Below are 13,337 nucleotides of genomic sequence, written 5' to 3'. Positions count from 1 at the left end.
CTTTAATTTGTCGATTCCAGGGTCCAGCTTTAAGACAATCGCGAGGGGAACACATTGGTGAGCTCGGGAAATGCGTTTGAGGTAAGTTTTCTGATTTAGCTGCTGTGTTGTCCCATTTTTTAAGTGGATTCTTAATAAATTTTAGGAACTTGTTTCTTGACCAATTTAGGCCCATTTTCTGAGATTCAAGAGCCCATATTGTGGGTTATCGCGCAAGGAACGTCGTGGTGTAATTGATTTTGTTCGTCTAAGCATCGTTTAAGGTAAATTCCATCCTAAAGGGACTGCCCTCCTTCTTGAATTCTCCATTTAGAGTGAAATTATTGCATGGACTAATTTCGGTGTTTTCAAACATCAAATTGTGCTATAAGTTTGACCACAAGTTCATTATTCTCGAATGCACCTTTTCATGGAGTTGAATTCGGGATTCTTGGTGCGAGTCCCACAATTTTGTTTTATACCTAATTTTGGGTCTATCTCAAAAAAATATAATTTTAGTGTCAAAATATCCGTATTGATGAGGTGATTACTAAATTATTAGCGTGGTGACGATTGGAAGTGTTTTGGAGGTCGGAAACTTCAAATTAGAAGATTTGAAGCGTGCATGATCGACTTTGAGTTAGGCAGCGGTCTACGTGTTCTTAGATTATGTTTCATAAAATAATTTTAGCATATATTGATGTGAGTAGGATTGTATGTGGTGGGTTTATGATTTCCTTCCCTTACTCTTATTTCTTTATTCCCGTTTGAGCCTTAGGCTAGTTTAGTATAGTGAGATCCTTAGATTCAGTCGGTAATCCTTTACTTGTGCCTTAGTCTAGTGTTGCTAATTTCTTTTGGAGTAGTTGATTGTTTCTTTATAGTATCGGTGTGAGTAGTATCTTAGAATGAGTGTGGTTGATCCTTAGTTATTATTGTGGCTCCTATGAGGAATTCTTGGGGTTAGTGCCTTCGCTAGTGCAAGGACCGTGAGGTTATGCTGGGACTTATGAGGTTTGGCCCTGCTTAGTCCTATGATTGTGATGAGATCCTTACCTTATGATTAGACCTTGGATCCTTTGATGTATATTGTTACAATAGGATGAAGTTAGCGGTGGTTTAGTCCTTGAATGTTACCTTTAGGTAGTTGTCGAGATTCTTAAGTTACTCCTTTGTTTGTTGACTCTTTGTGATTCCTTTCATTATTTGAGTCGAGATGTGCCTTTTTATAATATTGTTGTTGAGATGGTTGGAGTATTTTGGGCTCAAGGCCTTTATCAAGGATTAGCTAGATTCTAGATTAATTTCTGTACTTTGGGAGTAAGATACTTGCTGGGTATATGGTGTTGCTACTTGCTTGAGTTGTTTAGATGCTGGTGACGGCATGCATTGCATTTGTTGCTCACATACACGTGTTTTGTAGTACCATCCCGGGCATGCATTGGTTTTACCATCATTTTCGAGGAAACAAAGTTGTTTCACTTTTTACTACTAAACTTATCTTTTAATGAGAGTCGTACCACCTGGATCTTTTTGATAAACTAATTTGGATATTTATGAGGCATCGACATACTCCTTTCTTCCACTTGAAATATTAGAGGCATCTGAGATGTACTCACTTTTTACTTGATCGATCGGGGTTTGTGGCCCATTGTGATGATTCTCTTGGTTATATTGATAATCCCCAGTCCCACTAATAGAGTGGAAAAGACTTAGATTGAGACCAGGCAGGCATATATGGACACTCCCGAGTCCCCCATAGATTCCTCTATATGTGTGACCCATTAAAATAAGTAAAGAGAGGTGCGCATGGGTCCTACCGCACTGGCCAGGACTGAGGATAGGTTTATCTATCTTGGTACTATGGCACTGCGGATTTTATTGCACTACTCTTATTCACATGCATTGCCTATCACCAATATAATTAGATGTGGACTTATCGGTCTTATGGAGGCCGTACAGGTTTTAGTTTGTGATCATGTACCTGTCGGGCATTTGGGGCTCGATAAGGTTTTGGTTGGCTATTTGTATACTTGTGGTAGTACGAAAGGTGGTTCTTTTGTTTGAAGGTAGGTACTTCCCTTTTTCTCTCCTATCTAACTCTTTTATGCCGGATTGTTCTAGAATAGCCTTCTTAGCTTCTATGTGCTCCTTGTGGTTGTTTCTATTGGTATGCCTTTGGTTAGTAATATCCCTTAGTAGAGCTTTATCTTGTATAGGTTGATAGGCTATCACATCCAAGTTCATCCTTTACTTCTTTTACCTGCTTTCTTTACTCTTTTTCGGTGCTTTCAGCTTATTCCTTATTATGAGTTCCTATTGTTTTGTTATTACTTGTGATATATTCTCATCTCTTACATGTCTATTATGCTTATTTTATCTTTGGAGTTCAGTCGTCCTATGCCTACTGAGTTCTACTTGTTGGTACTCATACTACACTTCTGCGCCCTATAGATAATAGTATGGGTTCTCATAGCTGATTAGGATCTCATGTGAAGCAGCTCTTGGGATTCAGAGACTGAGGTGAGCTCCTGGCATTCAGAGTTTTCTATCTCCCTTAGTATTGGATATGACTAGTCTTTATTTTGTTTTTAGAGACAGTCTGTACTTATATCTTGTTTTGTATAAGCTTGTGCTCTAGTTTTGATTAGAAGTTCGACTACCGACTGATACCAAGTCTTGGGGGTTTATTTTTGTATTTATTTGATTCTCTCTCCTTCCGCATTCTTTGCTTCCGTGTGATAGCCTGTTGTCTCAGTCTCCTGGCTATGGGTTTGTCTTACTTACTGGTGGGATATAGTAGGTGCCATAATGACTTGAGAGATCGGGTCGTGATAAGTGCTAACTCATTGATCGGAGATCTGTACTAAAAGTGGGCATGATGAGAAGCATATGAACCTATATTATAAAATAATATTAGCATAAAGTATACAGTCAATACTTTGAATGTACTAAGTATGAGGAATACGCATAAATAACATGATATCTGAATATAGTAAATCTATAAAACATATTGATGTGATGATCAAGTAACAAAACACGATATCTGATAAAACTAAACTGGAATAACTGGATTAACTGAAATACTTGATGAATGCAATAACTGAAAAAGACTAACTGTGGGAGTTACCATTAACCGACATATAACCATGTGAGCTACAACCTGAAGTATGGTGTATTGTCCCACCAAAAGGTCCCAATATACTTGCCAAGGTATAAAGGCATGAGTCTGAGCCAATGTGTATCAACTAAGCTAATGTACAATTGGAACAAACCTACGGTGGAACGTAGTTCTGGAAAATAGGGAGTGCTACTAAAGGACCATGGACGCTGATCAAAATTCTTCATCCCTAAGTCCACTCGGTGCTAAGTAATATTCCCATAGAAAATATGCATAAAACTGATACATAATAATTTGATAATACTGTAACTCTGTTAATCTGATAAACATGGAGTAGCTCCTAAATCATGATTTAAAATTGATCATAACTGAAGGATACTTTATTCAAAATCATCAAAATCATGATAACTGATGTGTACTGAAAGATACTTTATCTAAAATCATGAAAATTTGATAATCATAGACATGTATGTGAAATAGCATAATTCTAGGTCATGTAAATACTTGTATGGTATGGGTTCATGAAATTATTCTTGAAAACATGAAATTATAGTTGAAATTATGGAATTATACTTGAAGTCATGCAATTAGAAATCACACTTGAAGAATACTTGAAAGTCAATAAGAATCCATGAAGATCATAAAAATCTTATGTTGAAAGAATCTATAAACTTGAGAATTTGGGATTTCTTTGAGACTCAATGGGTGGAAGAAAATCCATTGATGAAATTCCACATACTTGCAACAAAATCCCTAGCTTGAACCTTGGATTGGAGACTGAAGCTTGGAACCCTAGCTCTTACCTTGAAGAGAAAACTTGAGACAGAAGAAACTTGATTTGGGAGAGTTATGAGTAAATGAAAGGTTAGGGTCATTAGAAAGTATTTAATCCCACTTAGAATAGTCCAAAACAATATAGTATAGGAATTAAAAAAAAATATCATAACGACCCTCATTAAAATCTGTCGAAGGTCTTGTACGGGTGCCCTTTATGAACCGTGAAACCATCTACAGACCATAAAAAGGTCCGTAGAAGACAGAGGGAATTTTTTTAGATTTTTGAAGTTCAAATATACGGACCCTTCTACGGTCCGTAGAAATCTATAATGCCTGTACAAGTGCCCGTAAAAGTTAGAGGTGCATGAGTTCTGAAGTATCATTGTACGAACAGATCAACGACCCGTGAAACATTCTACAATCCTTACTAATCGTCTATAAAAGCCAGGAAAATTCTGAATTTCAGAACTTTGGTTCACGAGGCCTTTCCACGACCCATAAAACCTTTACAATTTATGAACCCATTCGTCCCGTTCAAGTCTCAAATTCAACATTCTGAAGTTTGGTCTACGACCAAGTCTACGAACCTATAACCGTTTGCGGCCCGTACTTAGGCTCGTAGAACTCATACCCAAATTTTCTGACTTTGAGGTCTTATTTATGGGACCCGTCTACGGCTCGTGGTTCCTTCTAGGGCCTATAGATGGTGTTCGTAAATCTAAAAGAAATTTAGACTTTCAGATTTCTGAACTATTTAAGGTCTAATATGTACTTTAGGGACTTCTAAGGTGTTATAGCACAACAAAGAAAAAAGGAAAAATTTATGAGAAAGAAGGTCCAATATCTTTTTAGGAAAGCAGTGGTTGGCGAGTACGATGGGAACAAAGATGACTAGGTTTGTGTGAGATATAAGACAAATTCTAATTTTATGGAATTTGTTGAAGATTCAATGCCGAATTAGCAGTGCAAAAAAAGGCATGTGTCTTAGACCCCTAAATTTAAAGGGCTATATTTTTTTATTTTTAAAACAATTACCTAGTTTACACAAAAAATTGTACCATAAATACTAATACACTCTATAGTTTGAAATAATTACATATTATTTTACTAATTAATAATTTCATATCGAATTTCAAGTCAGATACACCACTCCTTCAGATTTCAAGTCAAATGCATATTTATAATATACTTGATACATGTATCTTTGATACCAAATATATTCTGAAATACATATACATAGGGAGAGAAACGAGAGAGAGAGAGAGAGAGACAAGTGAGATAGGAGAGAGACGAGCGGTATATCCCAACTACATATGAATCACATTAGATGCATAAATCTTTGATACCACTTACATTCTGAAATACAAATACACAGGGAGAGAGACCAGCGAAATAGGAGAACGATGAGTGGGATAAGAGAGAAGCAAGCCAGAGAGTTAGTATATCCCAGATACATGCGAATCACATTAGTTACATGAATGTTTGATACCACATACATTCTAAAATACAAATACATAGGGAGAGAATCGAGTGAGAGAAAAGAGAGAGGCGAGATAGGAGAGAGCGAGCAAAAGAGTTAGTGTATCATATGTACATGTGAATCACACTTGGATAAAGTGTATCTGGACAAAATACACCTAATTTGATCAACATATATCTAAGATACGCATATTTGAGTGTGCCAGATACATGTATTTGACAAAATAAATATGGTACGAAAGATAATTTTTAAACTAAAGCGACGGCACGTAATTAGACCCTAAACTAATGGAATCTTTGTTGTTTCCTCCTCTTTTTTATATATAGCAATAGGTTATAAGTTTTTTCTATAAGAAAATATTGAATTTTATTTATAAAAAAGTTAAATTTTCATATAATATAAAAAAAATTATTAGAAGAAGTTTGACATATTCGAATTACTATGTCTCGTGAAAGATTATATGGATTGATTATATTATCACATTTTAAAAAAATATTAGAAGAAATCAATTATATAAAAGCAAGTAACAATTTTATATCTTAGAGAATTAGAAGAATAGAATATTTTATAATTTTTTTTTAAAATTTAAGACCTCTATTTGATTTTGACTTCAGATCACTAGTGTGCTTGAGCCTTCCTAACGCAAATTCTACATGTGCTGTAAAATTAATACTACTATTTTTTATAAATAAAATAATATTATTTTTCATAAATAAAATAATACTATTAATTATGATAAATATAAATTTTATTTTGATATTTACTACTATTTAGAAATGGCTACAATTAGGCAGATGTTCGTCAACATATCTACTTGTATGTCAAAGGTAGTGAAGGTATTTTTTGTATTCTGTTGTTAGATTTTTGTATTTTGCTACTTTATAAATGTAGAAAATAACTTCAGAAAATAACGTAAAAAATGCTATAGATAATAATAATTAACAACTTAAAATATCTAAAAACATATAAAAAAAATTGATTGACTTTCAAAAGTTCAATTATACCACATAATTTGAGATAAGTGGAGTAGCATATATTTATAAAAATTACATAAAATATACTATTAATTACAATAATTAACTACTTAAATTTCTAAATACCTTATAAATAGTTTGATTGACTTTTGAAATTTTATTTGTATCACATAAATTGGGAGGGAGTAATATATATTATGTAAAAAGTATTATAAATCACTACAGTTAATAACTTAATTTTTTTTAAAAAAATATATAAAAAAAATTTGATTGACTCTCGAAACCTATCTGTGCTACATAAATTGATACAAAAGGAATAATATATATCATTTGAAAATTACGTAAAAAATTATAAATCATAATAATTAACAACTTAAAATATTTTTAAAAAATATATTAAAAAAAATATTGACTTCAAATTTTATCTATATCACACAAATTGAAATAAAAAAATAACATATATTGAATTCGTGTTGACACGGACTCAGTATCTAGTATCCTTAGTAGTAGAGGTGGACATGGTATGGTAGATACCGAATACCATACCGAAATCAAAATTTTTAATATCGCGGTTGGGATATTATGGTATTTGGTATGCATTTTTAAAAAGTTTAGTATTCGGTATGGTGTTTGGTATTTATAAAAAAATATTGAAATACCGAATATTGTAGCCATATAATACTAGCAAATATATAAAATAGTAACTAATTATTTGGATGTTGAAATTTTGAATACACTATCTTGATTTAAATATTCTTTTGGGGTGATAGATTAATTAAGAGAATTGTTTGTACTTTATTTGAATATTTTTACTGTAAGGTATTGATATGATATAATTAAGACATTTCTTGGAAAAAGCCAATGTCATAATTCTTTATTATATGAATATATGTAAGTTGAAATTGACCAAACTATGTTAATCGATGTACCGTATCACAAAATACCAAAGCCAAACTTTAAAATATCATATCATACTGAATTAATTTAGTATAATAATATATAATATTTTTAAAAATCGAAAATCAAAATTACCAAACCAAATTTTTTAATATCGTACCTAGGGCAGGCTTGATTTCTTTAAAAATAAGACATCCGCCTTATGCCCTAAAATTTGAGGGGCCCCATTTTTTAATAATAATAAAATTATCATACAACTATTTTTTTAAAAAAAATACTGGATCATTTTAATTTATTTGTCTTACTTTGTTTTAGTTGTTTCAAAAAGAATGTTTCTTCTTTTTTGTCAAAACTTTTTAATTTTAATTTTCACATTGTATATTTATGATCAGAATATTAAATGACATTTTGGTGTATTATATATATCTTTAATTTAGGACTATAAGATTTGAAAATATTCTTTATTTTTTTAAAATTTTGTGTCAAGTCAAAATATGTCAAACAAATGGAAAAGATGGAATTGTATTGAAGGAAAAAGTAAACATTTTTATTAAAAAGAAAGAAATATGCTATCTTAAAAATAATTTTCAATATATTGACAATTGTATTCTTAAAAAATCTAGAAGAATAGACTTTAAATAAATTTATTTTAAAAAATAAAAATTTAAGATTTTTGATTTTAGGCTGCTATGATGCTTGAGTCGTCCTACTTAGTAGAGTATAAATATTTTACTGAAATCCATTTTGATGAGGCAAGGGTGGTAGATATTGACGAGATGATGCATTTATTGACCGGCATGGTGTCCATCTTTTTCACCAAAGTATGTACACCAGACCCCACCATCACTCTCTTCAACTGACCCCACACTCTGTAAGAAAAATAAAATAAAATCAAAATTGAAAAGAACAAAAACGAAAACAGTTGAGCAAAGAATTAATGGAAATTGAACGTACAAGGAAGCAAGAAAAAAAAAAAAAAGTTGATAGAAAATTGAGAAATTGAAAAAAACAGCAGCAACGCGTTTTCTCTCTTGTATGTCTTAAGTCTTCTCTCTCTCTCCTCTTCTTGACTCTCTCTCTCTCCCTCACTTTCTCTTTGTTCACAAAGAAGCAGCCCCAAAAACTAGGGTTAGGGCTAGGGTTTTTAGTTCAAAACCTCATTTCTAGTTCCCATAATCTTGACAAACAAGGGGATTTTTGGTCTCTGATTTTTTTGCATTTTTGAGGACCCTTTTGGGGTTTTAGTAATGGGTCGTTGTTGTTTTGTCATCAAATGGTACAATCATGACAAACCCTTGAAGCTTTTTCTCATCCTTTGTGTTTTCTTCTTAGCTCATGGGTATGGAGTCTCCTCGGATTCAGATAAATCAGCACTCTTGGAGTTAAAGGCTTCAGTTTTAGACCATTCTGGAGTGATTTCTAGCTGGAGCTCGAGAAATACTGATCACTGTTCATGGTTTGGTGTCTCATGTGATTCCAATTCACGTGTTGTGGCTTTGAACATCAGTGGAGGTAATTTGGGTTCTTTGTCTTGTGCTAAAATTGCTCAATTTCCTTTGTATGGCTTTGGAATTAGAAGGGTTTGTGCTAATAATAGTGTCAAGCTTGTTGGTAAAGTACCTCTGGCAGTATCAAAATTAACTGAACTAAGGGTTTTGTCCTTGCCTTTTAATGAATTGCGTGGTGAAATTCCCTTGGGAATTTGGGAAATGGAAAAACTTGAAGTTTTGGATCTGGAAGGGAATTTAATCACTGGGTCTTTGCCATCAGAGTTTAAGGGGTTGAGGAAATTGAGGGTTCTGAACTTGGGTTTTAATAAGCTTGTGGGTGGCATACCGCATTCCTTGTCGAATTGCCTTGCTCTACAAATCTTGAATCTTGCTGGAAATAAGGTGAATGGGACTGTTCCAGCATTCATTGGTGGATTTGGAGATCTGAGGGGAATGTACCTCTCTTTTAATCAGCTTAGCGGGTCTATTCCTGGTGAGATTGGGCATTCTTGTGAGAAACTTGAAATTCTAGAGATGGCAGGTAATATCTTCGGTGGTGGTATTCCAAAAAGTTTAGGGAACTGCAGACGGTTGCAGTCACTTGTCTTGTATTCAAATTTGTTGGAAGAGGGTATTCCAGCTGAATTTGGTCAACTAACTGAGCTCAAGATTCTAGATGTGTCTAGGAACAGCCTAAGTGGAGGAATACCATCTGAGCTGGGGAACTGCTCGAAACTGTCCATTCTTGTACTGTCAAGTTTGTGGGATCCTCTTCCAAATGTGTCTGATTCAGCTCTTACTACTGATGAGTTTAACTTTTTTGAAGGCACAATCCCATCAGAGATCACCAGGCTTCCTAGTTTGAGAATGATATGGGCTCCCAGGTCAACTCTTTCAGGAAAATTTCCTGGCAGTTGGGGTGCTTGTGATAGTTTAGAGATGGTGAATTTGGCTCAAAATTATTATTCCGGAGTGATTTCTGAGGAATTGGGTAGCTGCCAGAAGCTGCATTTTCTTGACTTGAGCTCAAATAGGCTGACTGGACAGCTTGTTGAGAAACTGCCAGTTCCTTGCATGGTTGTGTTCGATGTGAGTGGGAATTATCTCTCTGGTTCAATTCCCAGGTTTTCCAATTACAGTTGTGCTAATGATGTCTCTAGCAGTGGAGATACATTTGGGCCCTATGATACATCATCTGCATATCTAGCGCATTTCACCAGTAAAAGTGTTCTAGACACTACTACATTATTTGGAGGTGATGGTGACCATGCAGTATTTCATAATTTCGGTGGTAACAAGTTCACAGGAAATTTACCGCCTTCCATGCTCATTGCACCTGAAATGTTAGGCAAGCAAATTGTTTACGCATTTCTTGCTGGTAGTAACAAGTTAACTGGACCTTTTCCTGGTAACTTGTTTGAGAAATGTCATGAATTGAAAGGTATGATTGTTAATGTAAGCGATAATGCATTGTCTGGTCAAATTCCAGTGGATATTGGTGCAATTTGTGGGTCTCTTAGGCTGTTGGATGGATCCAAAAATCAGATTGGTGGGACAATCCCTCCGAGTATCGGGAGTCTGGTTTCTTTGGTTACTCTCAATTTAAGTTGGAACCTCTTGCGAGGCCAGATTCCTAGCAGTCTGGGCCAGATAAAGGATCTCAGTTACCTCTCTTTGGCTGGCAATAATCTGGTTGGCTCCATCCCTTCAAGTTTCGGGCAATTGCACTCTTTAGAAACGCTCGAACTTTCTTCGAATTCTTTGTCTGGTGAAATTCCAAACAATCTGGTGAATTTGAGGAATTTGACTTCGCTTCTTCTTAACAACAATAATTTATCAGGGAAAATACCTTCAAGCTTGGCCAATGTGACCACACTAGCAGCATTTAACGTGTCTTTCAATAATCTGTCTGGGCCACTGCCTCTTAACAAAGATTTGATGAAATGCAATAGTGTTCAGGGCAACCCCTTTCTGCAATCATGCCATGTGTTTTCTCTATCAACACCTTCTGCAGAACAGCAGGGCCGAATAGGGGATTCACAAGATTCTGCTGCGTCTCCTTCAGGTTCAACCCAAAAAGGAGGGAGCAGTGGTTTCAATTCAATAGAGATTGCATCCATAACATCTGCTGCAGCTATTGTGTCAGTTCTTCTTGCTCTGATAGTCTTGTTCTTTTACACCAGAAAATGGAATCCAAGATCTAGAGTTGCTGGATCTACCAGGAAAGAAGTTACAGTTTTTACAGAAGTTGCAGTTCCTTTGACATTTGAGAATGTCGTGCGGGCCACAGGGAGCTTCAATGCTAGCAATTGCATAGGCAGTGGAGGTTTTGGAGCAACATACAAAGCTGAGATTGCGCCAGGGTTCCTAGTGGCAGTAAAGCGACTTGCAGTAGGACGTTTTCAGGGTATACAACAGTTTGATGCAGAAATCAGAACTCTGGGGAGGCTTCGACATCCAAACCTCGTAACTCTGATAGGATATCATAATAGTGAAACAGAAATGTTTCTAATCTACAACTATTTGCCAGGTGGTAATTTGGAAAAGTTTATTCAGGAGAGGTCTACAAGGGCTGTAGACTGGAGGGTTCTTCACAAGATTGCTTTGGATGTAGCCCGTGCACTTGCCTACCTGCATGATCAGTGTGTACCACGTGTGCTTCATCGTGACGTGAAGCCAAGCAACATCCTATTGGATGAGGAGTATACTGCATATTTATCTGATTTTGGTTTGGCTAGATTACTAGGAACTTCAGAGACCCATGCCACTACTGGTGTGGCAGGAACTTTTGGATATGTTGCTCCTGAATATGCCATGACTTGCCGTGTCTCGGACAAGGCTGATGTCTACAGTTATGGGGTTGTGTTGCTTGAGTTAATATCAGATAAGAAAGCACTTGATCCGTCTTTCTCTTCTTATGGAAATGGATTCAATATTGTTGCTTGGGCTTGCATGCTTTTACGCCAGGGCCGTGCCAAGGAGTTCTTTACTGCTGGTCTATGGGATTCAGGTCCACATGATGATTTGGTTGAGGTCCTGCACTTGGCTGTGGTCTGCACAGTTGAGTCTCTTTCTACTAGACCTACAATGAAGCAAGTAGTAAGACGGTTGAAGCAACTTCAACCCCCGTCGTGTTAGCTGCATGTCTTTGGATAGGATATGGTTTAAACCCAATTGTAATTTTAAAACTTGCACTTGATAGTAAGGTGTATTTGGGTGTTTCCTATTAGGTTCAGATTTGTATTTGTAGCCTGCTTGTGAATTGTAGTATATAGCAAGCCAGTCAGCCAGCCTTGCCCCCATTTTTCCATGTCATGTCCCTAACTAGGGGGTGTGCAGATTCATCTGCAGAAGAGTGCAGATACTTGTCTTCAACACTGTATGCATGTATCACATTTTTATTGTTTGTTAAATAAGAGCAATAGGAAGGATTTCTACTGGCCCTTTCATTAATTTTGTCTTTTTATGGAGGGTTAATAAGAGCAATAGGAAGGATTTCTACAGTGGCAAGAACACAATGTGATGTATGTGCCAAACTTTTCTGGTGATGTGGGTAGACAAGAATAGAGGATTTCACTGAGTTTTTAACTGTATAGCTCTCAGTGATTTTTTGGGTTGTAAATAAACTAGTGAATTTGTTTAAATCCTTTTAAATTATTACCACCGTTTTATAAGTTTTATTCATAAGGTGTTTTTTATTATCTTGAATTATGATTTTTTAAGATTAAAAATCTACTGTTCACGCATACACTGAAAATGGACAAAGTTTAATTTTAAAATTTGACCTGCTGTCACTGTGAATAATATATTAAAAAACTCGAAATATTGAGAGAAACTCATATTTAAAAATTTGGGATTGTTAAGAAGAGATTTGAGCTGTTAGGAGTGGGAAAAAAATTCAATTCATTAAAAAAGATGGAACTCCTGCAATATATAAATATTGTATAATAGTATATATAGATGTATATACATCTCTTATACATAATAATACATTATTTAATAAAATATAGATACATTACGTATATCTACAACCATTTAGTTGAATATTTTTTGACCAATGGTATATTTACGTAAGATGTCCAAATTAAGATCTTTATTTTATTAAAAAAATAATTGTGTAAGGCTTCATTATTCTTTTTGACACCTGGATAGTTGATTCATTTACTTACTTTACATGTCATTCACATCCTCCCCTTTTACTCACTCCTCTTTTGTTTTATTTTCTAATACTTTACTCTAATAAATATTCAACTCCCAAGTCCCATGCACACAATTAAATAATTTATATATTTAAAAAAACGGATAAACATATTCTCGGTTAAAATAACTCAAATGCTTAACAATTGTTAACATTGAAAATAAGCTTTTTATTCAATATTTTTTTAATAGTATTAAATTAACTCAAAAACTAATTTTGTGTTTGCATTCACTTTAGCATATAAATTATTTATTTAGATAGCATGTAATATAATAAATTGATCATGATAATCTCTTTTGTAACGACAGATTCTAAAGTACTAAGCAAACTCATAGATATGTTTAATTAGGATATATCAAAATTGACAAAATGAATTGAGAAATTATACTTTTTGGAACGATCAACATCCTACTCGAGTTAT

At 34.6% G+C, this 13,337-nt stretch overlaps 1 protein-coding gene across 1 annotated transcript; it reads left to right on the top strand.

Moving 5' to 3' along the window:
• Positions 1-8,159: 8,159 nt before the first annotated feature.
• Positions 8,160-12,171, top strand: LOC129894068 (LRR receptor-like serine/threonine-protein kinase RPK2). The gene has a single exon (XM_055969577.1). It carries the CDS (start codon positions 8,476-8,478, stop codon positions 11,854-11,856), a length of 3,381 nt encoding a protein of 1,126 aa, XP_055825552.1. The 5' UTR covers positions 8,160-8,475; the 3' UTR covers positions 11,857-12,171.
• Positions 12,172-13,337: the final 1,166 nt, after the last annotated feature.

Source organism: Solanum dulcamara, chromosome 7 (assembly GCF_947179165.1).
Source record: "Solanum dulcamara chromosome 7, daSolDulc1.2, whole genome shotgun sequence".
In the NCBI taxonomy this organism is placed as follows: Eukaryota; Viridiplantae; Streptophyta; class Magnoliopsida; order Solanales; family Solanaceae; genus Solanum; species Solanum dulcamara.
Note: the sequence above shows the minus strand (reverse complement) of the source record. Positions and strands in the feature narration are given on the sequence as shown.

What these genes read in the sequence shown, in the direction of transcription:
- LOC129894068 (XM_055969577.1), top strand. Translation starts at nt 8,476, where the DNA reads ATGGGTCGTTGTTGTTTTGTCATCAAATGGTACAATCATGACAAACCC.